At 49.1% G+C, this 19,851-nt stretch overlaps 2 protein-coding genes across 2 annotated transcripts in view; both read left to right on the top strand.

Moving 5' to 3' along the window:
• Positions 1-429: 429 nt before the first annotated feature.
• LOC129634514 (uncharacterized) lies at positions 430-8,698 on the top strand. The gene is made up of 4 exons (XM_055556757.1): positions 430-544; positions 7,350-7,367; positions 7,717-7,950; positions 8,198-8,698. Exons 1-4 carry the CDS (start codon positions 430-432, stop codon positions 8,512-8,514), a joined length of 684 nt encoding a protein of 227 aa, XP_055412732.1. The 3' UTR covers positions 8,515-8,698.
• A 1,411-nt stretch (positions 8,699-10,109) lies between these two features.
• AP3B2 (adaptor related protein complex 3 subunit beta 2) overlaps positions 10,110-19,851 on the top strand; it is a 37,080-nt gene continuing 27,338 nt past the window's right edge. Inside the window, exons 1-2 of the mRNA XM_055555428.1 lie at positions 10,110-10,362; positions 19,682-19,757. Of these exons, the coding sequence (XP_055411403.1) occupies positions 10,250-10,362; positions 19,682-19,757 (189 nt within the window). The 5' untranslated portion in view covers positions 10,110-10,249. The remainder of the gene's footprint in view (positions 10,363-19,681; positions 19,758-19,851) is intronic.

The raw sequence follows: 19,851 nt of genomic DNA, 5'->3' as shown, positions 1-19,851 counted from the left end.
CTCTACCAGGGTTGCAGACCTTGGATTGCCGTTCTCTGCTGATCCCAAATAAACTCATCTTTGCCTGAGAAATACCTGGCAGTCTGTTTGTTTCAAGTCATCACCATGTATCACTTTGTTAGGAAAGGATATGATGAAGGATACAGGTGAACATCCAAATGAAAGAGATGCAGGGCAAGGTATATAGGAAAGGGCTGGGAGCTTCCTTGCTCTTTCTGGGCACCATTATCTCAATACCTCCATGTGTTCACCAACCTATAAGTTCTGTGAACTCGATACTTTTGGAATTTTTAGGGAGGCTGCATCATGGGTCAGTAAGTATGATGTATCATTAACTCCATTGCTAGTCCCCCTCCCCTCCCTGAAGAATAGGAGGTGAGGCTGAAAATTTCAAGCTTTTCCTTTAGGGCCCTCCCCCATCTATCCAGCATGGGATGGCTAAACCTCATGCGAAAAGCCACAGAACTTCTTGGCTTAAGACATCAGTGGATAAATTTCAGAATGGAGCAGCTGGAAATTGAGGGTGGAGTATCCCAGAAAGAAGGTATCTACAGAGAGGGGAATCCCCTAAATCTGCATATAAAGTCCCTACAAGTCCTTGGATAACTCTTTACTGCAACCCACTAGGTGAGATTCCAAGGAGCCCAGTGGAAAGCAACAGCTGAAGGGGAGATATTTCAGCTTCTGTCAACTGCCAGGGAGATGGAATATGTAGTTTGATTTCAACAAACTTAAAGGGGCTTGGTGAATCCCTTGGGACTGCCCACTGAAATCGCATAGGGGCTATTCCTTACTAGACTATGGGCTGGGACTAAGGAATACACCCTAATAAAAATGGTGAAACTTAGACTCACCATAATAGAGGGTTGAACCAGAACTCCACAAGCTTGAAATCAAGTCCAAGCTATTAATTTGACAGCTTGCTAATATAAAAATCAATATTCTTCAGGGGAAGATAAAAGAGTACAGAATCTGTACAATGTATCATCTCCAGTGTCCATTATACACATTTTTTAAATCCCAGACATGCAAAAAAAACAAAAAACAAAAAAACCAAGGAAAACATAACTCAACATCATTAGAAAAACTAGACAATGACAGTGTATGCCCACACCACCCAAATGTGGGGGGCGGAAAAACCTTTAAGCATTTATTTTAAATATCCACAAAAAACTTTAAGCAAAAGATAGTAATAATGAACAGATAGATAATCTTAGAGAAAGGAAAATTATATTTAAAATAAAATTCTAAAACTGAAAATAAAACAATTAAATGAGTGAGCTTATTAACAGCAAGTCAAGATTGTCAGAAGAGTCAGTGAAATTAAAGAAATACAAAGAGACATCTCAGTCAAAAGATTGAGAATAAAGATTGAAAAAAAATGACATATCAAACAGCATTAAGGTGATGATATTAATTGGAGTTAAAAATGAGAGGAGAGGGAAAACAAGGCAGAAAAATGTCAAGAACTAATGGCAAAAAATCCCTGAATTTGGTAAAGACAAATATGTATGTATTCAAAAATCTCAAGGCAACACAATGAGTTATATATAAAGACAACCATTCCTAGATACAGTCGCAGTCACACTCCTAAAAATGAGTATGAAATCTGAATAGCAAAGATAAACAGTACATGCCATGCTGGAGTTATCTTTAATAACTTAATGATAGTTGTCTTTGACTTCTCACCGGAAACTATCAAGGTCAGATGACAGTGGCAGCGAATCTTCAAACTGCTGAAAGCAAAGATTCTACAGATTCTACATCCAACAGTGTGGACGACGGTGAAACACAGAATCTACATCCAGCAGCGTGGACGACGGTGAAACACAGATTCTACGTCCAACAGCGTGGACGACGGTGAAACACAGAATCTACATCCAACAGCGTGGACGACGGTGAAATACAGATTCTACATCCAATAGTGTGGACGACGGTGAAATACAGTTACTCTCAGATAAAAGAACGCATCTAATCCAATAGTGTGAACGACGGTGAAACACAGAATCTACATCCAATAGTGTGGACAACGGTGAAATACAGTTACTCTCAGATAAAAGAACGCATCTAATCCAATAGTGTGAACGACGGTGAAATACAGAATCTACATCCAATAGTGTGGACGACGGTGAAATACAGTTACTCTCAGATAAAAGAATGCATCTAATCCAATAGTGTGAACGACGGTGAAATACAGAATCTACATCCAATAGTGTGGACGACGGTGAAATACAGTTACTCTCAGATAAAAGAATGCATCTAAGAGAGTTCATCACCAGAAGATGTGCACCACAAGAAATGCTGAAGGAAATTCTTCAGGCTAAAGGGAAATGATACCAGGGAAAATCTTAGACTTTCAAGAATGAATGAAGAGGATCAGAAATGGTGAATATCTGGGTAAATATGAAAGACTTTTCTTCCTGCTTTCTTTAAAATACAGGACAGTTTAAAGCAAAAGTTATGGCATTAGCTTGTGGAGTTTATAATGTGTGTAGATATGATGCATATAACAAATAGAGGATTGTAGTAAATGGACCTTTTTGGTTACAAGGTTTCTACATTTTATATAAAATCATACAATATCATCACTAAGTAGACTGTGGAAATTTAAATAGTTACACTGTAATACTGGAGAAACTACTAAAATATTAATATATAGAGAGAGGTACAGCTGTCAATAATAAAATTAAATTCTTTAAAAAAAAAAGTTGAATATTCCCAAAGAAGTCAGGAAAGGGAGAAGAAAGGAACAAATATCAGAAGGGAAAAAAAAACAAATACTATATCAAAATCCAACCATATCAATTATTACATTAAATATCTGTGGACTAAATGGTTTGATTTTAAAGGCAGAGATTGCCAAAATAAATAAAAAAACAAGACTTAACTATGTTCTGTCTAGGAGAGATGCACCTTAAAAAAGATACAGATCAAAAGTGAATGATAAAAGATAAAACTGCAAATAGTGAGCATAACATCATAGAAAGTGAAAGTGGTTCAGTGGTGTCTGACTCTCTGCTGTATAGTCCATGGAATTCTCCAGGCCAGAATACTGGAGTGGTAGCCTTTTCCTTCTCCAAGGGATCTTCCCAACCCAGGGATCAAACCCAGGTCTCCCGCATTGCAGGCAGATTCTTTACCAGCTGAGCCACCAGGGAAGTCTGAGAATACTGGAGTGAGTAGCCTATCCCTTCTCCAGCGGATCTTCCCCACCCAGGAATTGAACTGGGGTCTCCTGCATTGCTGGCGGATTCTTTACCAACTGAGCTACTAGGGAAGCCCCATCAGATAAAATAGACCTCAGAGCAAAATTTATTAGCAGAGAAAGGAGCGACATGCATAACTGATCGTGTGTGTTAGTTCTTCAGTCGTGTCTGACTCTTTGAGACCCCATAGACTGTAGCCTGCCAGGCTCCTCTGTCCATGGGATTCTCCAGGTAAGAATACTGGAGTAGGTTGCCATTTCCACCTTCAGGGGATCTTCCTGACTCAGGGATCGAACCTGGGTCTCCCACATTGCAGGCAGACTCTTTAGAGTCTGAGCCATGAGAGAAGCCCATGAATAACCATGAGGGGTCAATTCATCAGAAAGACATAACGATAATCAAATATCAAATATCTAATAATAGAATTTTAACATCCACTAGGCAAAATTTGACAGAATTGAAGGGAGAAGTGGACAGTGTCACAATCATAGTTGAAAGTTTTATTCAGTTCAGTTCAGTTCAGTTGCTCAGTCATGTCCAACTCTTTGCGACCCCGTGAATCGCAGCACGCCAGGCCTCCCTGTCCATCACCAACTTCCGGAGTTCACCCAAACTCATGTGCATCGAGTTGGTGATGCCATCCAGCCATCTCATCCTCTGTTTTATTATCCCTCTATTAATTAATTGAAAATCTACACAAGAAGTCAGTAAAGACACAGACTATCTGAGCAACATTGTCAATCACCTTGACCTAACTAATATTTACAGAATACTATACCCTAAATGTACAATGAACATTTTCAAGTGCACATAGTATATTCACCAATATAGACCATATGTTAGTCAATAAAACCAAATATCAACAAATTAAAAGGAACTGAAATCTGTATGGAGTTTGTTCTCAGGGCATTTGGGTACCCTGGAGGCCAGTAAGGGAAGAAGGGTAGGTCCAGAGAGCAGGTACAAATGGCAGTGCCAGCGGAAGCGGGTGCGGGTGGGGGCTGAACAGGAGCGGGGAAGAAAGGTGGGTGGGGGCACCAGTTACCCACTCCAGGCTCCAGCCTTTCAGTTTCTGGCTGCTGCCTGTTCCCAGAGCTGCCAGGAGTGGGGAGGGCTGCCATTAGATTGGCACAGATGGTGATGCTCAGAACAGGGCCCCAGGGCTTCCTGCTTGGCTCCTTTATCTGTCTCAGGGGCGGACAACTAGCCTTCCCTGCTCTCGCCACAAAAGGAGAGCACCTAGCAAGGAACAGAGGTGACTGCTGCAAGGTGAGCTGCTCGAGCTGGGGGCTAGGATTCCGGTGGGATCACTGGGCCAAGAGGGAGGGGATGACCAAAGGCTTTTAAGGGAAGGAAGGGGCAGCCCCAGGGTGTGCTGGGGGCTTAAGGAAGGGCCTGCTCTGCCCCATTGGGGAGCCTCTGGCTGGAGATGACTGGCTGAGAGCAGTGACCCCAGAAACTTGTTTCCCACAGAGGGACCTTTGTCCAGGGCTAGACCAAAGTGGGACAGGAGGGTCTAGAAATTCAGGCCAGACCACAGACACACTTCCAAGGGCTACCACAAGCCCTGTGCCCAGTGGTAGCACCCCACCAAGTTGAGGTTCTTCAGGGATCTCTGGGGGGAGGGCAGGGCCCAGGGCCCCAAGCTACCTGTCAGCCCCACACCCAGTTGCAGGGCCACTCTCACAACTGGTCCTCTGAATTTCTCCATCAGGGTGAGGGGAGAAAGAGCCCAGGTCCCCAGCGAGAAGCCCCAGTGTGGTGGGCAGCATTGCCAGGTCAGGTGCCCAGAGAGCGGGACAGTCTCTCCCCGGAGCGCTTGCTCTTTACTCCTTTTCTTACAAAGAAAATGGCAGCTTGGCTCAATGAAAGCCGAGGGGGAGGTCAGGAAGAACAGAGGGGGTCAGTAATTCCTGGTGGAGGGGTCTGGGGAAGGGGGTGCTTGTGTGCCAGCAGCGTGAGAGAAGCAGTCCTGTACAGGGGTTAAGGTCTTGGGCAATGGAACCAGACCCACCTGGGCTTGAATCCTCATTCCTCCACTTAACTAGTTTGGAACCTTGGCAACCTCTCCAAGCCTGTTTCCCTTTCTGTTAAATTAGAAAGATAACAACAGTACCCATTTCATGACATTACTGTTAGGGCTAAATGGGGTTTTAGCACAGAAACTTCATCACAAAGTTTCTGACAATAAACGTTATCATTACAGATGAAGCCCCATGCGTGGACCTAGATCCCCTACCTGAAGGGGCAGCTCCTCATCTGGAACCTGACTCAAGTCCAGGGGCCCAGCTGGTGGTGGCCAAAGTGCCTCCTCACCCAGGTTACCACTTGGGAACTTTTCAGAGGAGGAGGCAGGGGTAGGGCCCTGCTCCCCAGAGCCTTTCCAACTGGGCGACTTCCTGACGCTCTGGGGCAGGGGTCACAGGGAGGCAGCCAGACTCTGAGGGCCCATTGTTTTTCTCCACTGAGCTGAGAAAGACGCTTTCTCCCCACCCCTCCTCCCTTGATGCCCAACTCTGCATGCTCAGACGAAGACTGAAGATAAACAAACCCTGCCCGACTCGCCTTGTCTTGCTCACAAAGAGCTCTCAGTGCCTCACAATAGTCCTGTGATGCCCAGTCTTCCAGGCTTATTATCCCCAGTTCACAGATGAGGAAGTTGAGGCCCAGAGGGAGGAAGTGGCTTATCTGATGCCCCATACAGAGAAGGGGCACTGCCCAGACTCAGTCTCCCAGTCCTGTATCCAGTACTGCAGCAGACTCACGGGCACAGCAAATGCACAGCCATGCATCAACACACACACAGACAGCCCCTCATGCAAAGGGCACAACCTGAGTGGGGAGAGGTGAGAGGCGCGGTGGTTTGGACCCTGACTCCTCAGGAACCAGGGGGTGACAGCTGTTTTTTGTTTTTTTTTCCCCCTCCCTAGATGAGCTTCATATCCCAGGTGACTGGAGCAGAGGTCCTCAGCTTGTCTGTCTTACCTTTTCTCCAGGTCAGATTTCTGCTGCCCTAGCAGGGGCCAGGACAGTCCACTCTTGCCCACAGCTATGATCTCTGCTTGGCCTGATGGGTATGGGGAGAGTGGGAAGCAAGAGAGGCTGCTGGTGGATTGCAGGAGAGTGTGACCAAAGAGTTGTTCACATGACTGGGTCCTCCCTGTGGTCTCCTGAGGTCAAGAAAGCTGGGAGAGAGGACCCCAAGGTCACCAGTCGTCCCAAGTTTTCCTGGGTTCCTGGGATGCCGGGTTTTCAATTTTAGAGCCTGGAAAGTCCCACACAAACTGCGATGAGTTGGTCCCCTGAGTCTTTCACAGCTCCCAGTTCAGGAAAATGAGATTCGCTCTGTAATACATAGAGGAGACGGAGACTATGGAGTGGGGCCAGGGGCGAAGGGGAAGGTCAGGGATGGGGGAGGCCGGCCCCACTTTCACCTCCTTTTCCAGGCTCTCTCTGAGACCAAAGCCTAGGCTCAATTTCAGCAGGCTATCCTCCCGAGTCCCCAAAGCCCTTTGTTCCTGGTAAAGATAGGAGAAACCTGCTCTAAATGTACTGCTCCCTTCCATATAGAGAAAAAGAAGGTACCAGGTGACTGATGTTTAGGTCGAAGAGCACAAGAAGGGGACCTACGTTAAGCTGTGTGCACTCCAGCAACATATATCGTGTGAACCTGGTTTTTTTTAATTGGAATATAATTGCTTTACAATGTGTTAGTTTCTGCTGTACAATGAAGTGAATCAGCTACAAATATACATATATCCCTCCCTCTTGAGCTTCACTGCCCCCCACCCGCTCCCCATCCCACCCTTATGAGTCATCACAGAGCACCGAGCTGATCTTCCTGTTTTATAGCAGGTTCCCACTAGCTTTCAGTTTTACACCTGATAGTGTAGCCAGGATGTGGAAACCACCTAAATGTCCAACAGATGAATGTGAACCTGTGTTTTGTCTTTTTTTTTTCCTTTTAATCCTGAAAATGCAGATACTGTGCCCATCTTGTGGGACTATATTAAGCATCAAATGAGCAGCTGCTTAGTAGATGTTGGTGGCTGAGGCTGTGGAGGGGTCTTTCTCTCCCAGACTTGGGAGGAGATGCCTGTCTTGGGTCCAGACTCACCCAGGTTTCTGTTTCTGTTTCTTTAGGACTTCAGCTCATCTCAGGTAGGCATGCTCCCTGTGTTGCCTTCAGGGAATGGAAATATAGATGAGTGGGAAAGGGGATCCTGATGAGGGGGTGGGAGTTGGTGGGGGGAATGGCAAGGCTGGAATTTGAGATGAGACGAAACAGTTCAGGAGGTCTCAATGGCTGGAAACTGAAGGATGGTTCAGGGCAGAACTTACCCATGATGCCCAGGCCTCTGAAGTTCCTCAGCACAGGGAGGCAGGTGTGGTGTAGGGAAGACATTCAGCTGGGGCTTAGCCCCAGACCAGGTCTCCCTGAGCCTTGGGTGGCCCACCTGACACAATGAACCATAGAAGGAACTGACTTCTCTTTCATCCCGGCCTGCAGTCATCTGTGGTCTGGTCCATGTTTCCTCCCAGGCTGTGACAGGGGCAGTCAGCACCATTAAGTTCTTCTTCTCTGAGGCTTTCCTGGGTCAGCACTTCGAGGCTGTGGAGTTAGAGGACAATGAACCTGAGCCGGGAGACCTCTTCCTATTCAGGCTGATGTCCCCAGCTGGACGCTGGTGTGGGGCCCACATTGGTGTGTACTGTGGCCACGGAGAGATCATCCACTTTGAGGGTGAGAGGACAGGCCCTGGACTTGGAATAGAGGCTGCCCATCAAGCCCGCTCCACCAGTGGGTAGGCCTCATAGGGACGAAGACTGCCACCCCCAGCTCATGGTGCAGGTCTCCGACGGAAGTCGCTTGGGCACCCAGGGCATGGGGGCCACGGGATCCTGGGAGATGGGGGTGTGGGTGGAAGCTTGGGGCTGGAGTCACAGGACCGAACCCAGCTCTGATCGCACTTGACCCGTGATCCTTGCAGGCAAGAACCCTCGTGGCCACGGGCCGCACCAGTTTCTTGGCTCCTGCAAAGGCGTTGTATCCAAACAAGGGCAGTGCCCAATGCTGCACTCCTGCTTGCTTTGGCGGGTGCTGCATAAACGCGGTGGCATTGACTGCGTAGCGCTGGAGCGCCAAGTGCACGAAGCCATGGACACTGACCCGCCTCCCTATCACCCTATCTGCAGCAACTGCGTGCATTTTGCTCTGCAACTGCTGGGTCCAGGGCTCAACCTGGACCCTGTACAAGTAGTCCAGAGTCCCATGACTTCGGTGAGCACGGCCCAGCTACCCACATAGGACCCCACATCACCTCTAGAACCAATTAACAACTGTAGCTAAACTATGAGCTTCTGGACAGTTTGGGGCCTCTCTCCCGACCCAGGCCATGTTACTCAAATTGGAGATCCACTTTACTTTGGCATAACCGAAGCCCCCAGAAGCAAACTAGGCCTGCTCATTCATCAAGGTTCTACTCCTCAGAAATTCTTTTGGGCCCACTCCAGAAAGATCCACTCTCACAGATACCAGGCACATCTATTTACTTCAGCCTCCTTCAGCCAGGTTCTGTGGTGGTCCTGGTCAACCCCCATTCCCATTCTTCAGCCAGGTGCTGCAGTGGTCCTGATTAACTCTCATTCCCATTCTCCAATGGAACCTAGCTAAGCAGTCAAGCCCTACCTTTCCCGGCCCCTCCATTTCCACCGAGACCCTCCAATTCTGGTTCTGGAGACACCGGTAGCCTATAGATCAAGACTCAGTCCTATGGCCCCTTCCACATTCCTAATCCAAGCCTCACCTCCTGAAAAGTGAAAGTGTTAATTTCTCAGTCCTGTCAGACTCTTTGTGACCCCATGGACTGTAGCCCACCAGGCTCCTCTGTCCATGGGAGTCTCCAGGCAAGAATACTGGAGTGGGTTGCCATTCCCTTCTCCAGGGGATCTTCCTGACCCAAGGATCGAAGCCAGGTCTCTGCATTGTAGGCAGATTCTTTACTGTCGGAGCCACCAGGGAAGCCCAGGCAAAAGACTAACCCCCCCACCCTCACCACACTCACTCAACCTGATGCTCCAACTCAACTGGAACCCACCCCCTTCCCCCATCCCCATCACCACTTTCTCTCTAGATCCAGGCTGCCTTCCCTGGGGGGACCTTGGACCTTGAGGGAGGAGCTGGAGGCCTCATAGGATCCAAAAGTCCTGGCAGTCACACCATACCCTAACCCAACCTCCTCCCTTCCCCTTCTTTCCTAGGTTTCCATGGATGTGGACTTGACCGTGGACTAGCTGTGACCTCAGGCACTCCTAGTGGGCAAGGGGCTTCAGAAATGATCATTAAACTATTTTCCGAAGCCAAATTCGAGGTTCACCATTCCCTCTCTTCAGTCCCCATCTCTCTACATCTGCATCCTCGGCGCTCTTGGGCCAACCTTCCTTAAATTCCATCATCTCTAGGAAGCCGTCGTGCACAACTTTCTTCTACTCGCCCCTCACCCAAGACCCAGCCTTTCTTTCCACAGAGTGGGTGAGAATCCGCGTAGTATCTGGGATGAGTGAAGCTCCTAGAGACCGTCCTACCGAGACCGGGTGGTCAGGGATGAGTAATGGCGTTCTGCATCTCCAGACGGCTGTCCCAACATCAGTCCAGCAATTCCACCCCACCCCCGCACCCGACCTCCCCACCCCAGACCAGGAGGTGCATGATTACTTTCAAGGGTTGGCACCTTCCGTACTGGGGGGTGGAGGGATTTCCGACGTGTTGGGGCGGGGCCAGGCTTTGCGGCACCGCCCCTCCTGCTCCCTCCGCGGACACGCCCTCCGCTTCGCTGGAGCCGGTGCCTTTAAGAACTACAACGCGCTCTGCCCTGATTGATAAATCCGCGCGCCGCTGCCTCTGCCGCCGCAGATTGCGGCCTCTGCGGAGCCCGGGCAGCGCCGCCGATCTCGCCTGCCCGGCCTGCGCGCTCTTACTCGGTCCCTGCCGCATCCCGGCGGCGCCGCGTCCTCCCTAGCGAAGCCCTCTGCCCTGCCGCCCTATGTCGGCCGCCCCGGCCTACAACGAAGACAAAGGCGGCTCTGCCGGCCCCGGGGAGCCCGAGTATGGCCACGACCCGGCAAGCGGCGGCATTTTCTCCTCCGACTACAAGCGGTGAGGGAGCCGGGCGAGAGGGGGGCTGGGCCCGGTCCGGCCTGGGAACACGCGCTGCGGTACCATGGACAGCGCCCAGGCCCGTCCGCGGCGGCCCAGGTGGCGCGGACCGGAATCCTGCACGGCCCCCTCCGGCCGTGGACACAGACCCTCGCGACCCCTGTCCCCCCTGCGACCCCTGTCCCCCCTTCGCCCCCCGCCCCGCGAGGGGCCGGCCTGGGACCTGTGAGGGTGGGGGTGGAGACTGGTGGGGGATGGGCCGGCCAGCTCTGTTTCTGAAAGACCAATCCTCCCGGCCCAAGTGTTTCTCCTGTTGGTGGACTTGGATTACAGGGTCTCTGCCTTTTTTTCGCTTGTGGCTAATTGACTCCAAAAGAACGCGGGGAAGGGGTCAGATCTTCGAGCTTGAGCCTGGAGGCCTGTCCAGGAAGGCCCACCCTGGAATAGAGAGACTCAGAACCTCCCAGACCTAGCCGCTCCTACAAATCCATTTCCCCTTCTTCTGGTCCCCCTGTCCTCATCCCCATCTCTGGGGAACGTCTGGAGCTCCCACTCCTGCTCCCCACGTTGCCCCTATAATTCAACCCTACCTTAACTTCCTCCCCTTCCCTTCCACCTTTGGCTCATTCCATCCTTCATTTGTTTATTCGTAAATTCTGAAACAAGCGTTATTTAGGGCCTGCTGTGTCGAGTCTCCTTCTAGTCAGTGTGGATGCCGCTGTGAACGTGACACAGCCTCCTCCTCAAGCCCCTCTAGAGCGGGGCACAGGGAAGAGCCTGTGAGTGACAGTGCAGTGTGGTGGAGCTCTCAGAGGGGTGAGAGGAGCTGGTCCCTGGGCCTGGAGAGAAGGGAGTGGGGGAGAGCCAAGGATGTTTCAGGAAGAACAAAGAGCAAGGTGTGGAGGTGAACGAGAGCCAGATCACAGGTTTTGTATGTGCTAATACGGTGTGGCCAGAATCTCTGTCCAAGCCACTGGCATGGCCAGAACTGAAGGTAGAGAGATGCCAAGGTGGAGGGAGGGGGGTGCAGGGCCACTGAAGGTTTCTAAGCAGGCAGTAGCAGATTTGCATTTTAGAAGGGTCCCAGGCTGGATTGCGGAGAAGAGATCGGAGGTGTGCCGGATTCAGCAGAAGACAGGTGAAGAGGTGTTGAAGTTGGATGGGTGGACATGATGGTGGCCTAGGCTATGGGTGATGTCCAGGACTTGGGGGGGCTCTTGAGATGGTAGAAGCCACAGACTTGATGATTACCTGGGGGGAAGGTAGTAGGAAGGGGCTGAGAGAAGATGAGGATAATCTCAGGTTACCAATTCTTGTATTAGTTAGATGGTGATGCCAGACAGGGTAATTGGAAATAAAGATATTACAAGCAAATTTGTGGAAAATAATGTTGAGCCTGGCTTTTGAGATGCTGAGATTGTAAACTCTGAGATAGAGTCTAGTAGGTAGCTGGATGTTAGGATTTGGATTCCAAGAGATTATTAGTACACACACACACACAAACACACACACACACACACACGTGCGTGTCCATCCATCAAAGCCACAGAAGGAAGTGAAAATAGCCAGATAAGCTAAGGAGCATTTATAAAATGAATTCAGACAAAGCACAGGTAAGAACCCTGAAGACATAGAATAAGAGTGACCAGAGAGCAGGGGGAAAGTGTTTCAGAATAACTGAGAATAAGTAAGCCAAAGGCACCAGGAATAAAATGTTGTTTCAAGAAGGAAGCTGTCAGCAGTGCCAATGCCCTCTGAGGTCAATTCAAACAAGGAAAGAAATCGTGCCCACTGGTTTGACAAACAGCAGGTCTACCCCTTCCTGCTCCACTCCCCATCTCCGGCCCTGAGAGACTAGTTCTGGCAAAGTCAAAAGAGGAGGGGCTAAGTTCATTTTCTCCAGCATTCTTTGATGAACAATTTTAAACATACAGAAAATTTGAGTGAATAATACAATGAATATATGTATACCCTCCACCTAGATTCAATTCAGTCATTGTTGCCATTCTGTGGTATTTGCTTTATCTAACCATCTATCTATAAATATTTTTGGCTGACCCATTTAAGTTGTAGACATCATGGCCACTGAGCCCTAAATTCTAATCAGCATCTGAAGCCAGATTAAAAGTGAATAGGAGAGTGAAGAGGAGGTAAATGAATAAAACACAGTGAATGGGAATTTTGCTTTTGAGAAGTATGACTATAGGGCCTTCCTTGGTGGTCCAATGATTAAGAATCTGCCTTGCAATGCAGGGGATGCAGGTTCGATCCCTGGTCTGGGAACTAAGATTCCACTTACTGCAAGGCAACTAAGCCCATGAATCACAACTAGAGAGCCTGTGCACTGCAACTAAGATCAGCCAAATGAATGAACAAATATATATATTTTTTATAAAGGGGAAAGGGAAAGAGTTGCCAGAGGAGAACATCAGTTCAAGAATGTCTTTATTTTTGTTGTTATTTTTATTTGTCTATTATTAGTCTGGGAGAGCCCAGAGCAAGTTTAACTGCCTTTGGGAAGGAGCCAGTAGTGTGGCAGAGGCTGGAAGGAATTGAAGGAGGCATCAATCCCTGACTGATGGGAGGGGAGGCTTCCAGAGCCGGGTGGGAGAACTGGCCTGGCCTCAAGGAGGACCAGCTCTGCCCAGAGGGAAGAGGAGGGGAAAGAGTAGATGGAGATGTTTGAGAGCTGTGGAGATTTTGATCTAAAGCCTTTATTGTCTGTGAGAGACAAGTAGTGAAGCTGCTAGGGCAAGGATGGTGGGAATCTGAGGAGCACCAAATACAGCAAATAAAGCCAACCACTCCTGGCGGGGTAGCGGTCTTGGGGACAAGAGGGCCAAGGATGTAATTGAAGAGCAGCTGAAGGTGTGCACGTGAGGGGCCTCAGCTAGGCATGGAGGAAGTAGAGATAGGAGAATGCCAATAGGAAGGAAAACATCAAGGACTTGGCCATGGAAAGACAGGTGAGGATCAAGACGGTGGGGGTCAGAGTGGGAAGGGGGTGAACACGATTGTTAAGGAGGAGGAGTTTTGAGGGGGCAGAGGTTCAGTTGTGGCCTGAGGGGGAAGTGAGAGATGCCTCACCTGTGTCTGGATCCGCTCTCCTGCCTGCCAGTCCCCTGCCTGCAGACCGGGACTTGGCTCTGTCCCTAGTCCCTGCCCTCCTCCACCACGTGAGTCCTTGTCTCTGAGCAGCAAAGAGGAAACCAGAGCCTCCCTCCTGCCAGTGTCCAGTTTCTGAGTTTCGGGGCGGGCCCTCTGGTGACAGGGACAGGCACCCCCAGCTCCCCGGTCAGCTCAGTCTCATTTCGAAGCAGGATCTGGTGCCCTGATGCAGCGATTCCTGCAGCTCCCAGGGGCAGCAATGAGGCCAGGGGGCAGAGAGGCCGATCAGGAGGCTGCCAGCCCTGTGCTGGCCCCCGAAGGCGGGCCCCCACCCTGGTACCAGGCCCTGCAGCCGGAGGAGCTTCGGTGGCTGCAAGCCCCAGAAGAAGACACGACCCCAGAAGAGTCCCTGGAAGGACCTTGCCCAGAGCCTGGCCAGGGCCAGGGCCAGAGCCAGAGCCAGCCATTACGGTACAGAGGAGCCCTCAGAGACTCTCCCCCAGGCAGATAGGAAGGCCAGGGATGGGAAGCTGTCTCTTCCAGCAGGAACCATTTAAGTCCCACCTCTTTAGCAGGAGGACTGGACTGGCATTTAGTGTCCAGGAGTGGGGCGGGCGTGGGGGATGTTATGGGGACTGAGAGTTTAAGTGGGGGGAAATGAGCCTAACTCCTAACTCCCTGGTAGCTCTGAGGAGAGGAGGACAGTAAAATATTTGAGGATGGAATAAAACATCTGACCTTTTCCTCTCCCCAGGTCCTGGCTAGGTGAGGGTTCCTGATGAGGTTTGGAGACAGGATAAGAACAGGATAGTTTGACCACCATCTCCCATCTAGTGGAGAAGGCAATGGCACCCCACTCCAGTACTCTTGCCTGGAAAATCCCATGGACGGAAGAGCCTGGTAGGCTGCAGTCCATGGGGTCGCTGAGTCGGACACGATTGAGCGACTTCACTTTCACTTTTCACTTTCATGCATTGGAGAAGGAAATGGCAACCCACTCCAGTGTTCTTGCCTGGAGAATCCCAGGGACAGGGGAGCCTGGTGGGCTGCCGTCTCTGGGATTGCACAGAGTCGGAGACGACTGAAGCGACTTAGCAGCAGCAGCTCCCATCTAGTGGGTTGGAACTTGGATGGTGAGGGGAAGGGGGTTGTATATCACATGAAGTGAGTGTATCCAGCCTCAAATGCCAGGTTTTACCTTCCTCCCACCCCACCTGCTGGCCACAGTCACCCACAGAGTCCCTTAGGTCAGGCCAGGGCTCGGGTCACAGTGAGAGCCTTGTAAAGGGATCTGACCCCAGGAGATGAATGTTTCATGGCCTTGGAGTATTGCTATGTATCTCTCCCTTCCTCTCCATCTTGGGAACATTGGCTGGTGGGAGCGAAAGTGAGGGACCCAGGGTGGTCAGACCTCAGGTGGGGGCTGCTGTGTGCTAGTGAGCAGCCGGCAGTCTTGCCTGTGCTCTGTCCCCACAGCCCCTCTCTTCCCTTGATTCCCCTCTCCTAGGGTCCTGGACCCTCCCAGGAGCCTGGAAGTTGGGTACTAGGCTGGGAGGGCAGGATCTGTGTGGGTGCCCAGCACCACCCTGGGTGTGGGCACTTGACATGGGCTTGTGGCATCTGTAGGGGTGGTGAGGACGCCTGGGTGTGAGGAAACCTGCTGCAGAGAATTCCTGAAGTTAAAGGGCCCCGGAGTCAGCTCCAACTGGTGCCTGTCTGACCCCTAAGGAGGTCAGAGGATCTGTGAGGCTGGATATATTTGATCTTAGAAGCCTAAATTTATCATCAGGAATCACACATAGGAGTCCACAGGCCATTTTGGCGAATGGGATTGGAGTGACGCAGTTTTGTCAAAAAGCTGTATGTGTGCGTGATGTGGGTGGTGTGTGTGTATCTGTGGAGGGCCATGTGTGGGTGTGCATGTCTAGATGAGGGTGTGGGGAGGTAGAGAGGGCTTGTGGTGGGTGTATGTCTGTGGGTGTCTGTAGGCCTTTGCAGGTGAGGCATGTGGGTCCACAGGTGTGTGGGTTTATGTGCTGAGTGTTTCTGTGGGAAGTGTATGTGTGGTATATGTGTCTTTGTATGTTTCTTGGGGATTATGGGTGTGTCTGCAGGGGGTTTGTTGAGTGTGTGTGGGTTTATGTAAGAACTGTATATATCTGAGGGATGTAAGTGTGTCTTTGGGGGTATGAGTATGTCTCTGGGGTGTAGGTGTGTCTGTGGGGATAGATGTGAGCGTATATTGGTGGTACCAGTGTTTGTTTGATGGGGCATTGGGGTGATGGGGATCTGCGGGGGTGAGCTGACTGTGTGGAGGTGTGTACAGAGGATCCTGGGGTGCGTGAGGTGCGTTTGTGTATTGGGGAAGGTGGTGCCCAGCTCTGTCATTCTCCCCACACCCTCTGTGCTGCCCAGGCCCGGCCAAATGGTCTGAACCTCTGTCTATACCCATCTGTCCTGAGTTCAACATGCCTAGGACTTGACCACCTGGTTTGTGTTTGGGAGAGGGACAAGGTGGTTGTCTTTTGACCCTCACTTGGCCATAGGCAGTAGAAAATGTCCTCTGGTTTGGGGGGACATCTTCCTGAATGGAAGATGTTTGTTCTGTTTTTTTTTTTAACTGAAGTATAGTTGATTTACAATGTTGTATTAGTTTCTGCTGTATAGCAAAATGATTTAGAGATACATACACACACAAACACACATACATATATTTTATTATTTTTTTTCATTTTCTTTTCCATTATGGTTGATTATAGGATATTGAATCTAGTTCCCTGTGCTATACAGTAGGGCCTTGTTGTTTATCTGTTTATATATAGTAGTTTGTATCTGCTAATCCCAAACTCCTAATTTATCCCTCCTCCACCCCCTTTCCCCACTGGTAACCGTAAATTTGTTTTCTATGTCTGTGAGTCTGTTTCTGTTTCATAGATAAGTTCATTTGTGTCATATTTTAAATTCCACATATAAATGATATCACATGGTATTTCTCTGACTTACTTCACTTAGTGTGATAACCTCTGGGTTCATCCATGTTACTGCAAATGGCATTATTTCATTCTTTTTTTTTTATGGCTGAGTGGTATTCCTGAATGGAGATGTTCTAGATCAATATGTGTGGGGCTGGACATCTCCAACCCTCATCCAACAGCTAGCAGGTCCTCTGTGTTCTGGAAATCATCATCTTTCTACTTTGCTTCCTATCAAAAATGTCTTCATGAGAGATACTTGTAAAATCCTGGGAACATCAGTTTCTTAGCACTCCTCCTGTCTTTTCTGATTTTATCTGTTAAGCATGCTCACATTTCTGCAAAACGCAGCCCTGTGACTAGGTGTCTGTTACGTCAGGTTCTTTCCTTGCTCTCAGCATTTATCACTTACTCATGTCTCAGCATCAGCACTAATCACACTTGCCTCTTTATGACTGCTAGCATGCTCTTCCCTCTCCTAAAATGGCTGCATCTATTTTCTGATTTTCTGTTGCTTCTCGGTGTTTCACTTCCGTGACTGACTTTGCACACACTGCTTTTTAATTCCTGCCGTTGGTAATACCTCTCCTGGCAGGGTTCTCCTGCCTGGGTCAAAGCTGTGGTTTATCTGAGTATCATCTGGGAGGTCAGAGCATATACAGGTCTCCATTCACAGCTGCTCATCATGTTTTGGAACTGCCTGGACAGTATGAGAGCATCTGTGGTCCCGTAGCTCTGTTAGCTGTGTAGAGACACATTTTTCCATGAGCTGATTTCGCATTTCTCTGCTTGCTTCTTTGGCCATCAGCCACTGGGCCTCTGAGTATGCTTGGGCAGGTTGCTCACTGCTCAAGGGCACATGGCCAAGGAATGCCAGACCACGCTCCACTCACCGACTGGGGAGCAGCAGGTCAGGGCTGTGTCTACCTGGAGGGGCAAGGGGATGGCAGGTGGGCAGCCCTGACAGTGAATCCTGAATATAGACCCTAAGCTTATATCAATGCTTTATTTTTAATATTAAACTTGTATTCACCATATCCCAAATATTTTCCTTTCTGTTGCTATTGTGGACTGAATTGTGTTCTCATATGTTGAAGCCCTAACCCCCAGTACCTCAGAATGTGACTGTGTTTGGAGACAGTCTTTTAAGAGGTGATTAAGTGAAAAGGAGGTCATTAGGGCGGGTCCTAATCCAATACGATTCACTTGTTATGAGAAGAGGAAACACAAAGGGAAGACCATGTAAACATAAGGGAAGACAGTCATCTGCAAGTCAAGAAGACAGGCCTCAGATGAAACCAGCCGGGCTGACACCTTGATCTCAGCCTTCTAGCCTCCTGAATTGCAAGAAAATAGGCTGAGCTGGTTAAGCCACCCAGTCACTCTGTGGTACTGTTACAGCAGCCCTAGTGAACAAATACAGTTTTGCCTTGTTTTTTTTTTCTTAAATTTATACACAAGAGTTAAAAAAAAAACAAAAAAAAAAACCTAGCATCTTATTACTGATAATTTTATGACCTCGAAAATTAAAATTTCCCCCTCTTCCATACATTAAAATAATTTTTTAAAATGATTCATCTACTTTCGTCTGTGGTGGGGTCTTTGTTGCAGGACGCAGTCTTTCTCTGGTTGCGGCGAGTGGGGGGCTATTTTTCATTGTCGTGTACAGGCTTCTCATTGTGGCTTCACTTGTGGAGCATAGGCTCTGGACTCACAGGCTTCAGTAGGTGCAGCTCATGGGCTCTAGAGTGCGGGCTCTGTAGTTCTGGCACATGAGCTTAGCTGCTCTGAGGCATGTGGGATCTTCCTAGACCAGGGATCGAACCCACGTCCTTTGCACTGCAAAGTGGATTCTTAACCACTGGACCACCAGGGAAACCCAACATAATTTAACTATTAAACAAATGTGGGATTTATTTTGGCGTGAAATACATGTACAAGTTAAATTCTTTGCTACATAGCAGTTGTCCCAACAGCATTTGTTTAAGGGGAGGCATAAGTTTCTTTCTCCGATTGGTGTTAATTGTTCCTAATTTATCAACTTAGATCCATTTGTGAAATTTTTAATCTGGCACCACACAGCTTTTATCATGGTCATTTGTTTTGTGTTTTGAATTCTGGTTAGGTGAACTGTCTGTCATTGTTCCTTTTTTCTCATTTCCATCCCCCTTTGCCCCCAAATTCTCTGGAGTTCTTACCTATTGATTTTTGTTTCTGGGTGAATTTTGCAGTCACTTCAGGAAGTCTGACCAAAGGTCTCCCTTGAAATTTCAATGGCCATTGCATGACATTTAGATACTGGCTTGGAGACTAACATTATTCCTCTCCACCAAGTGCAAGGGGTTATTTATTTACATTGTCATTTACCCGGGACTTCCATGGCAGTCCAGTAGTTAAGACTTAGCCTGCCAATGCAGGGAGTATGGATTTGATCCCTGACTGGGGAGCTAAGATTTTACTTGCCTCTCAGCTGAAAACCAAACCTTAAGAGAGAGAAGCAATATTGCAGATGTTCCTTGGCTTGCAGATGAGTCACTCCAGTTCTCTGTATTCACAGTATTCTCTCTGCATCTCTCTCTTCATAGGGCCATCTTCTTAAAGCACACCAGACGTATTGAGTTAGAGACCCACCCTCCTCCAGTATTCAGTTCAGTTCAGTTCAGTCGCTCAGTTGTGTCCGACTCTTTACAACCCCATGAATCACAGCACGCCAGGCCTCCCTGTCCATCACCAACTCCCGGAGTTCACTCAGACTCACGTCCATCAAGTCGGTGATGCCATCCAGCCATCTCATCCTCTGTCATCCCCTTCTCCTCCTGCCCCCAATCCCTCCCAGCATCAGAGTCTTTTCCAATGAGTCAACTCTTTGCATGAGGTGGCCAAAGTACTGGAGTTTCAGCTTTAGCATCATTCCTTCCAAAGAAATCCCAGGGCTGATCTCCTTCAGAATGGGCCTCCAGTATTACCTCATTGTAATTACAGATGAAACAATTCTGTTTCCAAATAAGATTACATTCTGGGTACATTCTTTTTTGAGGGGATCACAGCTCAGCCCCGTAACATTGACTGACCCACATGCTTCTCCCCACCCCAAGTCCCCTGATCTGTATTTTACCACCTTCCCTTGTGGTTGAGTCCTGCCTTCCCTGCCCAGGTCCCTTCTTTCTGTCTGAATCCTACTGATTGATAGCCCTGTCCCCACCGTTGTGCCCTCAGCTGACCTTTTGTGTCCCCACCAGACACGATGACCTGAAGGCGATGCTGGACACCAACAAGGATTCCCTCAAGCTGGAGGCCATGAAGAGAATTGTGGCGGTGAGGGGGGTCAGAGGGGATCCCTTGGGGGAGGAGCTTGAGGATCCAAGGGCCCTCCTTGGCTGCTTGTGGACCTTCCCCCAATGAGTGCTGG

This window comes from Bubalus kerabau, chromosome 19 (assembly GCF_029407905.1).
Source record: "Bubalus kerabau isolate K-KA32 ecotype Philippines breed swamp buffalo chromosome 19, PCC_UOA_SB_1v2, whole genome shotgun sequence".
Lineage (NCBI taxonomy): Eukaryota > Metazoa > Chordata > Mammalia > Artiodactyla > Bovidae > Bubalus > Bubalus kerabau.
The sequence above is the reverse complement of the archived record's forward strand: the minus strand, read 5'-3'. Positions and strand labels throughout refer to the sequence as shown.